The sequence below is a fragment of the Ischnura elegans genome, chromosome 6, assembly GCF_921293095.1.
Source record: "Ischnura elegans chromosome 6, ioIscEleg1.1, whole genome shotgun sequence".
Lineage (NCBI taxonomy): Eukaryota > Metazoa > Arthropoda > Insecta > Odonata > Coenagrionidae > Ischnura > Ischnura elegans.
This window is the reverse complement of record NC_060251.1, coordinates 17,114,993-17,132,446: the sequence shown is the minus strand read 5'-3', so window position 1 is coordinate 17,132,446 and position 17,454 is coordinate 17,114,993. Positions and strand designations below refer to the sequence as shown.

General features: G+C 40.7%; 2 protein-coding genes across 2 annotated transcripts in view; one reads left to right on the top strand and one right to left on the bottom strand.

Annotated features, from left to right (window-relative positions):
- Positions 1-17,136, bottom strand: part of LOC124160397 — a 49,542-nt gene extending 32,406 nt beyond the window's left edge. Inside the window, exons 1-3 of the mRNA XM_046536232.1 lie at positions 16,908-17,136; positions 15,464-15,598; positions 14,793-14,914 (exon numbers count right to left, since the gene is read on the bottom strand). The gene's annotated coding sequence lies outside the window, so the exon portion shown is untranslated. The remainder of the gene's footprint in view (positions 1-14,792; positions 14,915-15,463; positions 15,599-16,907) is intronic.
- LOC124160497 (craniofacial development protein 2-like) lies at positions 9,153-9,623 on the top strand. The gene has a single exon (XM_046536355.1). It carries the CDS (start codon positions 9,153-9,155, stop codon positions 9,621-9,623), a length of 471 nt encoding a protein of 156 aa, XP_046392311.1.
- Positions 17,137-17,454: the final 318 nt, after the last annotated feature.

Sequence of the window (17,454 nt, the reverse complement as noted above, 5' to 3'; positions counted from 1 at the left end):
ATTGTCAGCCACGCAAATAGGTTACATCCTAAAACGTGAATGGAAGAACTTCTAATTGAGCTTTTTTCACACAATTACAGAAACTATTGTGTACAGTGGCGTAGTCAAGAATTTCGTTTGGGGGGGGGTCCAAAACCAGGTGGGAAAAGTTTTGAAAAACAGGATAGTAAGTATTGGAATTCAACTTATTCAAACACTTTTCATAATCGAAAAAACTTCAATAGTCAAAGAAATATTTTTTAAATTCATTATTTTTTAATATTTTGATTTCTATTATGAAGGAAAATGATTGTGTTTTTATACTTCGGGGGGGCGGAGGGTCCGAACCCTCCGGACCCCACCCCTGGATACGCCACTGAATATGTATACTATTGTTTTCCTTAAGGAAATTTTAAAGATTAGTTGTGTAGCCCGTCTATATTTGCTTTCAAAGACTGCTTACGTTCTTGTACGGAACTCAATACTCTTTAGCAGGTGAAAGTAGCTAAGGAGAGTCTTTCAGGATATGTTTTCTTCAGTTATAAATGCTAAGTCCCAAGGAAGGGTACACGAAGGATTTTTCTCTCCTTCCCTTACCCTTAATGGTGGGTAGAGGAAGGGTACACGGATGGTAAGGGAAGGAGTTCCAAGGAAGGGTACACGAAGGATTTTTCTCTCCTTCCCTTAAGCCCGTATGACACTTGCCAATTTATTAGCCAATATATCGGCGCGCAATATTGGTTAAAATATTGGGCTTTAGGCATCGTATGACACGTACCAATATTTACACCAATATTGGCCGTTATAGTGTTCTAATACCCCACTAGAGAACGCCACATAACACAAAATGACAAAAGAGCATCTCAAAACGCAGGTTAATTGCCAATGAGCTACAGAATGGGAGGTGGCATAATAATTGTAAATTTAATAACTATTTCGAGGGGCTGCAAAGATATTCTCGAATTGCTCGAAATTTAATTCGGGTGAGTTCCTTGAATGATGAGAGATAGGCAATATGGTGATCTCATAGGTGAGCCAAGATAACGTAGCGGCTCGTTTTGGCTGGAATATGTTCATCGAATAAACAGAGATTGTGTCATCAATTGGGACTTTCACCCGAAACTTTAGCGCTCAAATCATGAAAAATAGTTTAATAATTGTAAAATAAGCAAAATATAGACGCTATCGAGGAGAAACACGACGTTTTTATTCATTAAATATCCGAAATGTTATTTCCGAATTACCCACTTTAGACAGTTGATGTTTGTGAATTTATATTCTCTCAGTACACATTACTTATTTGAGCTATTTCATGGGTTGCTATGCTTGTAAAGTTTTTATATATGATATTAAAATTCCGAGGTGAAATGTTTTGCAAAGAGCTTCTAGTTTTGGCCACTAGGAGCCGACAAGACTGAGTTCTGATTGGAGATTGGCCTCGAGAAAATAGAACCTGTTCTAAATTGTAGATTGGCCAAGAAATTGTGCCCAATATTGTGAAACTGAGATTGGGCTAGAAATTGGCGTGTGTCAGTGGGTACACAATCCAATATCCAATGGATTGGCCAATAAATTGGCAAGTGTCATACGGGCTTTACCCTTAATTGTGGGTAGAGGAAGGGTACACGGATGGTAAGGGAAGGAGTTCCAAGGAAGGGTACACGAAAGATTTTTCTCTCCTTCCCTTACCCTTAATGGTGGGTAGAGGAAGGGTACACGGATGGTAAGGGAAGGAGTTCCAAGGAAGGGTACACGAAGGATTTTTCTCTCCTTCCCTTACCCTTAATGGTGGGTAGAGGAAGGGTACACGGATGGTTAGGGAAAGAGTTCCAAGGAAGGGTACACGAAGGATTTTTCTCTCCTTCCCTTACCCTTAATGGTGGGTAGAGGAAGGGTACACGGATGGTTAGGGAAAGAGTTCCAAGGAAGGGTACACGAAGGATTTTTCTCTCCTTCCCTTACCCTTAATGGTGGGTAGAGGAAGGGTACACGGATGGTAAGGGAAGGAGTTCCAAGGAAGGGTACACGAAGGATTTTTCTCTCCTTCCCTTACCCTTAATGGTGGGTAGAGGAAGGATACACGGATGGTAAGGGAAGGAGTTCCAAGGAAGGGTACACGAAGGATTTTTCTCTCCTTCCCTTACCCTTAATGGTGGGTAGGGCGTGGGTTCTGCAAGGGTAACTACCCACCATGAAGGATGCCACCCTTCCTGTACCCTTCCTGTACCCACCATGGTGGAGTTTATTTTTGTCAGGGTTACGTCTGTCCAAGAAAGTCATGATATTATTAACAACGATATGTTCAAGTATCTTGCCTATAATTGATGTTAGTGAAATTGGACGGTAGTTGCCTGGGTCATTTCTGTTTCCCTTTTTGAAAATGGGTGTAACGCTTGCTTTTTTCCAGTCGGGCGGTAACTTCCCTTCGGAGAGTGACTTCTTGAATATGATCTCTAAGTAAGGCGCTATATCTGTGGAGCTAACTCTTTGAGGACACGCGCGGGTATTCCCTCCGGACCCGGAGATTTACTACTCTTAATCGATTGTAGTTGATTAATTATCCCATCACGTTTTATAGATATTTCTTCCATCAAATCCTCAGTATATGGGATGTCTAAATTGAATTGAGTATCGTCAGTAGTGTATACACTTTCGAAGTGGGCATTTAAAGTGTTAGCTTTGTCAATATTTTCGGTGACAAGTTTACCATCTTTATCAAATTACGTTCGTATAAAAGTTCATTTCGCCGAAGCAAATCCAATATATGGCTCCAGAGTGATGGAATATTGTTGCCCACTTGAGGTCCTGTAATTAGAGTAATTTCACTATGGTGCTTCAGTTCTTTATTACGCTGTGGTTACTTTTGTATACTGAAATGTAATGCAAAAATGAAGGCGGAAAAACTAGGACATACGTAAGCAAATCGGACCGATTGCCAATTATTTTCCTTTTATCTTCACCTGTTTCTCGTTAAAAACTGCTTTAGAAGTCTTTAAGGGTTATCTCGGCAGGCGGCGAAATAACTACGACCTCTATAGTTTAGGAATTAACCCGTTTATTTTCGGGATAAAATTACATGCGCACATGCGATTGTTTCACATGGATACTCGCGGATGAAAAATCACGGTCGCGGGATCGGCAGGTCTCTCTCCTCGAGCTGTCGGGACGCTACTCTGTGTGCAAGGGCGCCAAATCCTCAGGGTCCCGTTACCCTGCCGGCGCCAAGGGCCTTCCGCCTGTCTCCCTCCAGGCGGTGCTGCCTTCCGGCAGTGGCGCGCTGCGATTCGAACGCCCGCCACAACTGCCGTCACCTTTTTGCTCGAAGATCACATTTTTCAGCTTTTTGCCTGTGCCTTGAGTTTATAAAATGCGTCTGAGAAAAAGCAGAAAATAATTTTCAAATTCGAGATAGGGGAAAATGTTGACAAGGGTAAAATCTATACAACAGGGAAATTTCAACACTATAGCACATGTTTGAAACAAGTGATAAGCCAGAAAATGAGACGGTTCGAGCACGAATGAAACATCCTGCACATATTCGTATGTACATCGGCGGAATAAGAGGGGGGGAGACGGAGGTACATGCCCCCCCAAAACTATAATGAAATAGAGAAGATAAATTATACGGCATTCATTACGCTCGTTTTGTTTGGGGTATTACGGAGCCTCTATCATGTAATTATATATATATATATATATTAATAGCTTTCATATTAAAATATAGAGAAAATGTCGCACAGTAATTATTGCATGTTGTTTTTAATATCTATTATGAGAAGACCGTTTGCCTGTCAGAACCTTGTGCTCCCCCAGAAAAAAATCCTGGATCCGCCCCAGTTTTAACCTCAACTATCCTATTATACCTCTATATTTGAGTCTCCGCGTGGGTGATGGTAAAGTTTTTAGAGGAGGCGACCGACAGGTGACCTAATTTCCATGGCGAATTCCATCCTTGATGCATGTAACTTTGCACCTTTGCGCGTGACTCCGTACAAAGTAACTTGTTCTATGCAGTGCTTTGAAAACTGTCCATCGTGGCTTCTCACAATCTGATCGTTGGATTATTCTTCCTCATAGAATAATCCTCCAAGATCGTTAGAGATCGTAGGCTTGCCTGGTTTCACTATTAGTAAGGCCCTCTTCGCTTCTACAGCGTTGAGGTGTTTTTCCCTGTCCCGCTCCTTCCATACCTTTCCTCTCACAGAGGCGTCGTCGGTCTCCCATCGCGGCGGCGCCTATTTCCTTTTCCCTTCCTCTCCAGCCCCTCCCCGGGTGATCGGGCATATAAACCACGGGCTTGGTTCCCGGCCCCGGCGCGTTGTATCCTCGAAGGGTTCACCCTGAACCCTCATACTCTTGTCCGTCGTGGTAAAGCGTTTAAGACGGGTTTATTCTCCGATAGTGGTTTAGCAAGCACGATCTCCATCACGCGTGCCACAGTGTGAACACGACAACGACATGTTCAGTTAGCACAGTCTGAGATTCGCCTTGCAAAAAAATAAGGTCTGGTGGTCTGGTTGGCAGCAGAGTTGCAACTAGGAATTAAGGCTGGGGAGGTTTAGGTGCAACTAACACCTGGGTGTGTGGTGATATGGAATAACCACCAGGATAAGCGGTATGTGCAATATTAATAAATAGCAGACTTTTAAGATGAACGGTTCAAAATGGTGAGGGATATTTTATTAATCCTCACACTATTCTATTAGTAATATCAATCCAATTAACTGAAATGGATTAAACTTAAAAATTTCTCTGAGCTCTGGCTGGTTTGCACCTAAATCCCCCTGCAGCTTTAACTCCTAGCTGCGCCCCTCTCAAGGAGTATATATGTTTGCTTACCATTCAAATTTTTAGTATTTGATATTGACCTCTAGGGTTCGAAACATGTCGTACAGACAAAATAAATTAGTTTAAATCAACAAAGTCTCCTTTTCATTTTCGTAGGAACTTCCTCTTTGGGTATTTACGACACATTTTTTTTGCATCGCTTCCACCAATATGACTGCATAGAGGAGGCCCAATTCCATCCCATAGAAGGCTGATTTTTGTTGCCACTTCGGTCTTATTTTAATCCATTTTCAAAAATGTCCGCAGCGCGGTGATGAGTGCAATGCGATCCACCTTTTTTTTAAGAATATTTTGCATTATAATGTTTGCGTTTGGGAGGAATAGCATTGAAAACTTGGTAGATGACATCATGATATATATACATTTCGATTAACACTCCTAATTATACGTAGCTTATTTCACCGTGAAATTTGGATCAATTAATCCTTCAGGGACACGAGTTGCGACTTTTGTAAACCCACTTCAATGCGCGGTGGGTGACAACAAATTTAGAGGCCAACTTAAGGATCCTCTCTTTTAATATTTGTGACTTCCACTTACCTTTACTCTAATGTACCTTCCTCTGAGTGTAGCGGTTATGTGATTGTAAAATACCAAATGGCGCTGATATCAAATTTTGATACACGTGTACATGACAAATACAGTAAAATACACACAAAAATGACCCTATATAGGATCATTTTTTGGCATCATTCATCGAGCTAACAAATTTTTAAACCCAAAACGATATTTATATGACATAAATTTTATGTTACGGAAGAGATTGAGACGTATGATGCTACTTGGGACATGATTTTTTCCTCTTTGAGATGGTTATGTGATTGTAAAATATCAAATAGTAGTGAAATCAAATTTTGATAGACGGATATATTTTTTTGCATCTCTTGTAAGGTTGTCAAATTTTAAAATCCTATCTTAAGACCTGTTTGCACGGTACATTTACACGTTCGGGTTAATGACTAATTGTACGAACGCGAGAATGAACGCCAAAATGTACCGTGTAACCACCCAACTTGTGCGAATGCATGCAAAGAAAATAGAACCTGTTCTAATTTGGTTCATGCATTCATACATGTTCCGTTCCGGTCCACCAAAATCATTCACGCAAACGTACATTAACTTAATGGTTAATTAACTTAATGGGTAATTAACTTAATGGGTTAATGTAGTGTGCAACCAGGCTTTTGTACTTAAATTTCATCAATTTTATATTTCGTAAAAGATGGGGAAGTAAAACTGACATATGATGTTACTGAAATAACATCAATTTTATATTGCCTATGAGATGGGGAAGTAAAATTGGCATATGATGCTACTTGGGACATGATTTTTCTCCTTTGTAACGTTTATGCAATTCTAAAATCACATAATCGTTGCACTCGAAGGAAGCCTCGAATACGGTTGGGTAAATGTCACTGGAAATTATACAAAAAATACGCAGAAAAGAGAAATGTTTGGCTGCGAATGGACTGAAGCCAATGTACGGCGAATGCTTCAATCAATACAGTCGCAATAATATTAAGCCTAATGGTACCGTTAAAAGGGGATTCCCCAATTATCCCTTTGTTTAGTATCTATGAATCTTAGTGAGTAAAAAGTTCACAGAGGTCCAGAGAGGGGTCATGTCCTAAGTAGCATCCTACATAACTTTTACTTCCCTATCTCTTGTGTAATATAAAAATGATTTAATTTAAAAATCCCTTAAGATTTAAAAAATTTGATAACTAAGGGTCTGCCTGCCTTGACACTCCATGACCCTGTGCTTCAGGTCCACCTGAATCCTGTCCGTTCCTTTGTCGATGACCCGGTGACTCTCCACCTTGGTCACCCAGTGTCCATGGAGAAGTCGAAGGCGCTCCTCAAGGAGGCTTCTGTGCAGCTTTGCTCCAATTGCTCGCTTGAAAGTACGACTGCACCCTTTTATCGTGTGTAGGAAAGAGGCCAAAGGTCCCATTGAGTATAGCCCATAGCGATAAAATTCATTCATTTCAGTTCATTCACACCCTTAAGCAGTGGCCTAACTAGGAATATGCTTTGGGGGTAGATGAGGGGCCTAGGGGGCAACTCCCCCCCCCCCCCAAAGAAATCGGGGTCCGAGGAAATTTTTGAAAAATGACATGCCTGGAAATGCATTTTAGCTCATTTTGGTAGTTATAATGTAACTTTAATGAGACGCAGTTATTATATATCAAAACAAGGCAGTAGTTTTAAAATAATTTTTTTCTCTCAGGGTTTTGGGGGGATCTATCCCCCACATCCCTCCATAGTTACGCCACTGCCCTAAAGTACCATTCATCAGAAGAATTCTGTAGTTTGGGAGAAGAAAGAAAAGGTAAAAGGCAACAAAATTAAGTAGACCCCATGCAGTCTTTCTTTCCCAAGTTTGAAATGAAAGTACGCGAAAGTTACCTCCCATTTTTCAAGAGTTGGTGACGTCATTAAAAGTTTTGGTTCATTTCAGCTCAGTTCAGTGCAGAAAAAAAATGTTAGACTATTATTACTTAAATAGTGTTACGAACATTCCCGTCTTTTATTCATTAAATTTAACATACTCACTTAAGATATATGTATTGTTATAAAGTATTAAAAATGTTATTTTTGTGTAGTGGATACAGTCCAAAATATATGGGAGCAACGTGTTGTTTTACTTTCGTAGAGGTTTCTCGATCTCTATGCACAAGCCTAATATAACTATGTACAAAAGGAGTTTTTGTATATGGGACCAAAATTGTATAAAATACTCCCAAATACAATTTGAGAAACAAATTCTATTGGTAAATGTATAAAGTTGATAAAAAAATGGATGAGAACTTTTGATGACATTGAAAAGTTATTGTAAAGGGTTGGTATATTGTATTAAACACACTTGGCATCATATGTGTTGTACATTACATGTTGTATTTCATCTTACAGTCAATTCAGTCATGATATTATTATGCACAAAATGTTTTTTTTTCTCAAGGTTTTGTGTATTTTGGTTCTAAGTGTTTTCATTTCCACAGTTAATGAAATTTGAAGTTAGCCTAAACACAGGCTTATTGCCTTACAGGCTTCCTTACTTCCTTGAATGGATATAATAACCTGCAAAAGAAAATGTATGCACGGAAAAATAAATTTTATTATACACAGTATATCATTTACTCATTCAAATTGATCATATCACGGAGGGAAGGAGTGGTGAACCATGCGAGACCTATGGGTTAGGTCGAGGAGTGGCGGAATAGCGACGACCCTCTTGGCATGTGTTCATGATGTCACGTACTTATCTGTGCAAGGGTTTAGTCTGCATATTTTTCGTCGGGAATAGCACGGGAGTACGTAATGGACCGAAAAATGGAAAAATACCCGTCTCTTCATTTTCAAAATCTATCACAATCGGCCATAAAATAAAATGGATGAACGAACCTATGCCTTTTGGAGGTCTTATGTCATACCTAAAATATCAGCTCTACTCATTTGGAGCCAAAATGTGATATGTCTCGCTTAATTTTCAATATACATATAGATATTCAACTAATTTGACTAAAAAACTAATACCAAAGGCATGTTGAAGATGTTTTGAGATCAGATAAATTATGCTGGGATATAGTTATACTAAGTAATAATTTCTTGATAGCTTTTAAAAAGCACTTCCTTATTGATGGATAGAAAATCTCCAAGCACTTATAAAATATACTCTACCTTTGCAATAAATAGGATATGGTTATAACTTATCAAAAGTGGTGGTTCATACCTATATAACTCAATGAAATACTTTGTATTTTAAGTCAGCATTCGACAAGAAAGGAAATATTGGTAAAAAAAAGTTGGTTGATTGAAGAATCATATTAGATATCCAAAACAAAATAAAATCGTATTGAGTTGATATACAGAAAAATTTACAATTATTGTCGATGAATAAAAGGTTTTACTTTATATTTTATAGTGTATTCGTATTAATATTACATATTTCTTGGTATATTATGGGTATTTAAATTTTACATTTTATTGTAAAATGCATATTGGAATGAATTGGAAGAAAATTTGTGTGCACCATAAAATATTAACTAATACCTTTAATTCGTGGACAATATTTGTACTGCATATAAAAAATAGAAATTGACCTTTATGATGGAATGAACATTAAAAATCCTTGGATGTCTCAAGTATCAGTAGTCATGATGGAACAAGCTTTAGTAAAATATTCTGGATTAGTCCCCCATTCAGATCTCCAGGAGGGGACTGCTCAAGCTTTCGTTTCAAATAATAAAAAGAATAGGAATATGCGAGTTGGTACCTGGAATGTGAGAACTCTCCTTAAGGCAGGAAAAATAGAGAATCTAAGGATGGAAATGGATAGAATGAAAATAGATATCATTGGCATTGCAGTGACAAGATGGCCAGATAACGGTGAGTTCTGGAGCGGAGATTACAAGGTAATACACACAGGAACAATTGAAGGTAGATCTGTAGTAGGCGGTGTTGCAACAGTGATGAACAAAGAAGCTGGAAAGAAACCTAAAGGATACCTACAGTTTGACGGGAGGATAATCCTCGTTAAACTAAACACAAAACCAAAAGATACTATCATCATACAAGTGTATATGCCAACTACTAATGAAGGAGATGAAGAAGTGGAGAAATTCTATGATATGCTGATTGAGTTGATAGATGGAATAAAAGGGGAGGAAAATGTTATAATCATGGTCGACTGGAATGCCACGGTCGGAGAAGGAAGAGAAGGAATGATTGTTGGACCTTTTGTTTTGGGTAAAAGAAATGAGAGAGGTGACCGACTAGTAGAGTTCTGCTCCTGATATCATTTAATAATAACAAATACATGGTATCAACATCACCCACGCAGAAGGTACACGTGGAAAGCACCAGATGGACAACGAAGACACCAGATTGATTATATACTGGTGAAGCAGAGATTTAGAAACCAAATTAAAGACAGCAGAAGTTATGCCGGATCAGATATTGACAGCGACCACAATTTAGTCTTATCAGAGTGTAATTTAAAGTTTTATAAACTTCAAACAAAGTATACAGTTAAATGGAATATAGGAAAGTTAAAAGAAAAAGAAGTGCTTTCCTTATTCAAAGAACAAACAAATAAACAAAGAACTGAGAAGCCAAAGACTATTAACGAAAAATGGGAAATGATAAAAAACAGAGTGCTAACAACAGCAGAAGTAGTATAAGGGAAGCGGAGGCAGATTAACAGGAAACCATGGATAACAGCCGACCTCGCACAAAAATTGAAGAAAGAAGAACATTAAAAAATAATAATACAATCGAAGCACAAATACAGTACTACAGGGCTCTCAGAAACAAAATAAACACAGAAACCATAAAAGCAAAAGAGGCCTTCTGGGAAGGAAAATGCCAAGAAGTTGAAGAACATATGAAAGGTAATGAAATGGATTCGGCTTATGGAATAGTGAAGCAATTCTTTGGAAATCATAAAACTAGAAGCAATGGACTACGGAAGGAAAATGGCAAAATAGTTTATGAACAAGATGAATTGGGAAAAATGTGGAAACAATACATCGAGGAGTTATAAGATGGATAAATGACAAATAGTACAAGCACAGTGATTGAGAACGAAGGTGAAGTCAATCAAGAAGAGGAAGGAGACAGCATACTGAGGGGAGAATTTGACAAAGCACTATCAAAACTCAAGAATTATAAAGCACCTGGCATAGATGACATACCAACAGAACTATTGAAGATGACTGGAGAAGTAATACATAATGCACTATATCAACTAGTGTGTGAGATTTACGAAACAGATGACATTCCCTCAGACTACCAAAAGTGTATAATGATACCAATACCAAAGAAAACATCAGACAACAGATGTGAAAAATACCACACATTGAGCCTTGTCACACATGCTTCTAAAATACTGACTAACATTGTACTAAGGCGGATTGAAGATACTCAAGTAAAAATTTCTCCCTTGCAACTTGACTGAAACTGGGCTGAAACTACCTTGAAACTCACTGCCTTGCTTCTATGCTGAAACTGCATTGAAATTGAAACAAACCAGTGGAGTTTGGGAGAGGGATGGCAGTGCAGTAGCAGTGCAATTAAGAACTCCAGCTACTCCAATGAAACTCCCTTGGCTGACTAAACTGAAACTCCCTTGGCTAGCTACACTGAAACTCCCTTGGCCTCTAACTAGACTGAAACTCCCTTGGCTACCAGTTAGACTGAAACTCCCTTGGCCAGCTAGACTGAAACTCCATTGGATAGCTAGGCTGAAACTCCCTTGTATGCCAGGCTGAAACTCCCTTGTATGCCAGGCTGAAACTCCCTTGTATGCCAGGCTGAAACTCCCTTGTTTGGCTGAATACATTTCCCCTACCCAATCCATTAAAATTCCCTTGTCAAATCATGTGAAACACAGTCAATTAACAACTTGCGCAACCCAGCCAACAGTGGATGATCACATAACAGAGTTCTCCCACAATTTTGCATGCATGATAAGAGATAAAGGGTGGATAGGTGATTGCGATCAACAATATAGTTATTATAACTGCAATGACCACAACATTTTTCAAGACACAATTTATTAGAACATGAAAATACATCAATAAATTAATAACTGTTAAAAGCACATACAAAAATATTCCAAATGAAAGAAGTCATGGAAGTTAGATGCTCCTGAAAAAGAGAAGAAACATGACTGATGAGAGTCACAAACGACTTAACTCAAAATCAAATTAGCAAAATTGCACATGAAAAACTCTCCTTTACTTGGCTTATTAGTTATATGGTGCATTAATGTGAACCATTCAAATTATAGAAAGCAAAACTTAAATTATCACTGAGGAGGCATGCGCTTTGCATCATAGTTAAATGAAAAACGAAGCTATGACTCGTTACTTAGGCTATGTGTGAACTCCAAACGAAAACCACGTAAGATTCCAAAACATTCAGCAGTAACTAATAAGTATAAGCAGTAAATATACATTGCACTATAGCGAAACATACCCGCATTCCTTATTTCTTCGAAAGCCCGCTCGAGCTCCGGTCCTCCGCAGGATGACTAACTGACGGCGCGGCATTGATGACCGGTCGGTGTATTGTCATCCTCGTCCGGGGTATCCATGAGGCAGGAAAAGTGGACGGCAGTCGCCAACGCGTTGAAAGAAGAATTCGTTATTGGCTGCATGACCCCCGAAAAAGGAGCTTGAAATCCTTAAACGTGCCTGGATTAAAACACGAATTCAATGTCAACGTTCTCATGGCTAAACATGGAAGGAATAAACATGCCATCAGAGAAGTTAAAACGCTTACCTCCAATTATGACTGCAGTCACCACCACCTACCTCTTTCTCCTCTTCACCGTAATTTCGATTAATTCTTGCCATTAACAAACGTCGAAGTACCGGGAAGATATTTATGCCATCAATCTTTTCATGCTAAAACCCACGCTCACCTCGCTCCTAGCAACTTGAGAGAAATAACGGCAACCGACAGCTTGACGCGCGGGAAAAGGTATACGTGTTGCCAAAAGCTAAATTTAAAAAAATACATTGCCGCTGGAAACAGGGGTCGCGTATATGTCCGGTAGAAGGATTCCGTATGTTGGCAAATCTTACGATGGATAGCACACGCGCAGCAAAGGAGAAGCAGTTCAAATTCATGAGGGAGAGGGGATACCCAAATGCTGCAGCAGCTCTGTGGCAGGGCAGTTAAGACATTCGGCAAGAGAGATTCAGTGGAGTTATTAAGTTGGCCTGGCCTTTGAGCCTACTGTCCAGCTCAGTGCCAGTAGAGCTCATGTGCAGCAAGGGAGAAGCAGTTCAAATCCATGAGGGAGAGGGGATACCCAATGCTGCCGCAGCTCTGTGGCAAGGCAGTAAAGACATGCGGCAAGAGAGACGCAGTGGTGTCATAAATCCGGCCTGGCCTGAGCCTATTGTCCAGTTCAGTATCAGTGGGGCACATATGCAGCAAGGGAGAAGCAGTTCAAATTCAATGGACTTGCAAGGGAGAATGGCATCAGAGTTTCAGTTGAGTGCTCTTTTTCTTGTTGAGGACAAGGCAGTGCAGTGCAGTGACAAGGTTGTTTCAAGGCAGTTTGAGCGCATTCAGTGGAGTTTCAGCCCAGAATCAGCTCTGTTTCAAGGGAGAAATTTTTACTTGAGTAAGGTTGAAACCCTCCTCAGCGAAGACCAATTTGGATTTAGAAAATGTCGAGGGACCAGAGATGCAGTACTTGCCATTAGAATAATACTAGAAAAAAGATTGAGTGAAGAAAAGAACACCTACATAGCTTTTGTTGATCTTGAAAAAGCTTTCGATAGTGTTGATTGAAAGCAGCTCTTTACCGTAATGAAAGAAGAAAAGATAAATTACAAAGACAGAAGAATTATCTGGGGTCTCTATAGAGAAGAAATTGCAGTGCTGAGATTTGGATTATGAACAGCAGGCCAAAATTAGAAAAGGAGTGAGACAAGGATGTTCATTGTCACCTGCGCTATTTAACTTATACCTACAAAGAGCACTGGACGAGGCAGAGAGCAACTTACGGGAAGCAGGAATTAAGGTCCATGGGCAGAGGATGTATAAACTATGTTTTGCGGACGACTTAGCAGTCTTGGCAGAAAGTGAAGACCAACTACAAGAAGTGCTTCGGGAGATGGAAGTCACGCTGACTAGATACAATCTAAAGTTAAGCAGGACCAAAACCAACACACTCGTTGTAAGCAAAACAGGAATACCAGCACATATAACCTTGGGTAATACACAGCTGAACAATGTAGAAGAATTCACGTATTTAGGAAGCAAGATCACCACGGATGCCAGAAGCAAAAGGGAAATTAGCAGTAGAATACAACAGGAAAAAATAGCATTCAACAAGAAGAGAAACAATTACCTTTCAAAAAACATGAGTATCAAGATTAGGATGAATGTACTCAAAACGTTTGTATGGAGCGTAATGCTTTATGGTAGCGAAACTTGGACAATAGGAGCAGCAGAGAAAAAAAGAATTGATACTTTTGAACTATGGTGCTACCATAGAATGTTAAAAGTTTCATGGGTAGACCGGGTTAAGAATGAAGAAATAGTGGACAGACTGGGAGTGAAGCAGACCTGTGGAATATTTTAACTGCAAGGAGAAATAAATGGGTTTTGTCATTTACTGAGATATGATGGATTAGTAAAAACAGTTTTTGAGAGCACCGTGGAGGGGAAGAGCGGCAGAGGAAGGCCGAGGTTGAGTTACATTACCCAAGTAATGAAGGACAGGGGCTGCAACAGCTACCTGGAGCTGAAGAGGCTGGCGGAGGACAGAAGGACATGGATGACTACTGCAAACCATCCCAAGGGTTGACTACTATATATACTACTAAATATATGTTTAAATAAAAGGCTTGCAGAGAGACCTTGAGTTCAGCGCTTTACAGTGCGGAAATATGGAAGATTAGGAGGGAAGACGAGAAAAGACAGGAGGCGTTTGAGATGAGAGTTTGGGGAAGAATGGAGGTGAAGTGGACGGAGAAGAGGAGGAACGACCTTTTCAGAGAAGTAGTAGTTGGTAAGTTGCTAATGGGATCTGGGAGTAGCTTTCTGTGCTCCCGGAAGCCATTCGCAACGATGCCCCTTGCTGCGAAAACCTACGTTCAAAGTAGTTAAGGTTTCCCAGGTACATATATCTCAACAGCATTTTTTATATGACATCGAAAGTAAGGATACCTTTTTGAAGGATTTTATCTTACCACCTGAATGGCAGGGGAGCCTCTACTGAGATTAATTTAGATTTATTTTGTACTTCTTCAGCTTTAGTAATGTACTCTCAAATAATGGTAATGGGAACTCTCAAATTTCTCCAAGGTTTTATCCCAAAGGAAAGGGTGGAATGGATTTTATGTTTAAAGTGCTGTTAAATTTGACAACCCTTATACATATTTTCTTTCAATGATTGAAACGCATATGAAATAGAATATCTGTCTTTAATTTCAACTTACCTGCTGCTTCAGGAGGAGGTCTCAGTAGAGGTGCCGGTAGTCCTGGGTGGTTATTCTATGGAGGGGTTGTCGGTGACGGGGGTCTGCCCTCGCTGTCTGGGGCTGTGTTAGGGAGGGTGTTTCTGAAATGATAATATAATTGTTTACAGATGAGCATGCTTCTAAGGCCTACCATGCATGTTCCGTCCCAGCCTCAAGGCCAGGCCGTGATGCCGGAACCGCACAGTTTGGCCGGAGCCTCAGGCCCACCATACACGTTCAGTTTGGCCTAAAGGTCTGGATGGTTCAGTCCTGGACGGAAGGCAGAACTGACAGTGTGTGGCGATACCTTGAGGCGGATTGTCAGCCGGACAGGAAAACAATGAGGTCCGGCCTCAAGGTCGCTTGGCCTTGAGGCCGGACCTCATTGGATTCCCATTCGGCCGTCCAGCCAACGATCCACCTCAAGGTATTGCCACACACTGCCAGTTCTGCGTTCAGTCCAGGCCTTGAGGCCAAACTGAACGTGTATGGTGGGCCTAATGCAGACTACCGACCACCGATGACATACCCACCGAAAAACACGTATCGTCATTTAAAAATCTAATAGCGTGAAATACGTACTCCAGGAGTAATAATCTATCGATTTAGGCAATAAAAAAATATTAGGAAACCACCATATTTCAACTAACCTGCTTCTTGAGGAGGAGGTTGCAATAGAGGTGCCGGATGTTCTGGCTGTTGGTCTACGGAGGGGTTGCCGTGGATGGGGGTCTGCCCTCGGTGCCTGGTACCGCCATAGGGAGGGTGAACCGGGTGTTCTGGTTCTGAAATGAAAATATTATCGTTCTCAGATGAGTGTGCTTATAACGGAGACTACCGACCAAACAAAGAATCAACATCGGTCACATCATGTAAGATTGATTGACATGTATTTGGAAGCAAAGATGTGCTATAAATTCTGTACTGTTGTTTGGCATGGTTGTCTCCCAATAGTAATGATTCACTTCTGCCATTTGAATGCGTACTTCTGCTTACTCCCTCTATCAAACTAGTGGTTAAGAAAGCTCAACAGGGCCATAAATTTGCTATGGTAGTGCTTGCATAATGTGCAGGTTGCTTATACTGGAAAAATGGTATCAATTTGTATGCAAAGTAAATCCATACATTTTATAAATATGCTATAAATTCTATTTTTTATTCTTCATGAAAACTGTAGAATTTCAGGATGTTTCTCATAAGCTCTTAAATATTTTTACCCTTTCCTACTGGTACTTGGGATAGGAAAATGTTTTTGTGGAAACATTTTGGGAATGATGTGCATGAGAATATTACACCTTCCTCCCAGGAACTTTGTTTTTGGGAGGAATTCCGCAAGTTTTCTCATCCCCTCGATTTGGGACCCAACACAACGAGGTGTCCGACCATTACCCCGGCCACTGGACTCGACCCTCCGACCCTTTCTTAGCATGATTTCTTGGTCAAATCATAGCATTAGAGGTATTTTTCTAAAATAAATATTTTTTATGATTTTCAATAACTTTGCCACTTTAAAAATAACTAATATTTTCTAGCATTACAGAATATTTGATGGATTTTCAGCATTGATAGTAACAAATTCAAGAGGACAGTACTTTTCTCATTACGTATTTTTCATCAGATGTGAACACACCAGCTCCTAAGACTTTCACACTATAATAATAACTCTAAAATTCCACTAAAATTTATAACTCACAGAGCAACTTAGAATTCATTTCTAATTATAAAAAATTAGAGTATGGAAAACATTTTTCCTTGCAAAAATCATTGAGAGTTGAGCCAGTTCACCAGATATTTTTGCTTTGAGAAGGATCATAAATGATTAGGAAGATCGGGCCAAATTGCCAAGGAGTGGCACAAAGGTTCCACTAAGTTGGACCGAGGCAGGGATTGAAAACCTACGACAATTGCTACTTCAGTGGTCATTGGTCAATGTCATTTCTTTGTGTTGATTATAGAGGACATTTGCTTATACGCCTTAATAAGTCCATGATGGCTACATGTGGCCTTAAGTTTTTGCATATGAAAATGCTCGTCAGATGAAGCCAACAATATATCGGCATGAAAGGGTCTAGATTAATGGAAATAACCAATTACCTTTGGAAAAGCCAGCCTGGAATGGCTGGCTGCTCTGGCTCAAAGGCCCTCCCTATGGCCCTCATCCACCTGGCACCGCTTGGGTCTTCTGCTCCTGCATCCCCACCCGCCCCCTCATCCTCACGTTCCTCTACAATGCGTGCGAGTATTATTGGAGGATGGAGGATGAGGGGGGGTGTGCGGATGCGAGACCCCCGGGTGTTATTCCACGCAATTAGATGTTGACTTAGCAACCCCTCCAAACCCTCCTCTTCCTCCTCCTCCTCTTCCTCCCTCCCCTCCACCTCCTGCCCTTCCCCCTCACCCCCCTCCACCTCCAACCCTACCCCCTCACCCCCCTCCACCTCCAACCCTACCCCCTCACCCCCCTCCACCTCCAGCCCTACCCCCTCATCCCCCTCCACCTCCAACCCTACCCCCTCACCCCCCTCCACCTCCAACCCTACCCCCTCACCCCCCTCCACCTCCTGCCCTTCCCCCTCACCCCCCTCACCCCCCTCCACCTCCTGCCCTGCCCCCTCACCCCCCTCCACCCGCTGCCCTTCCT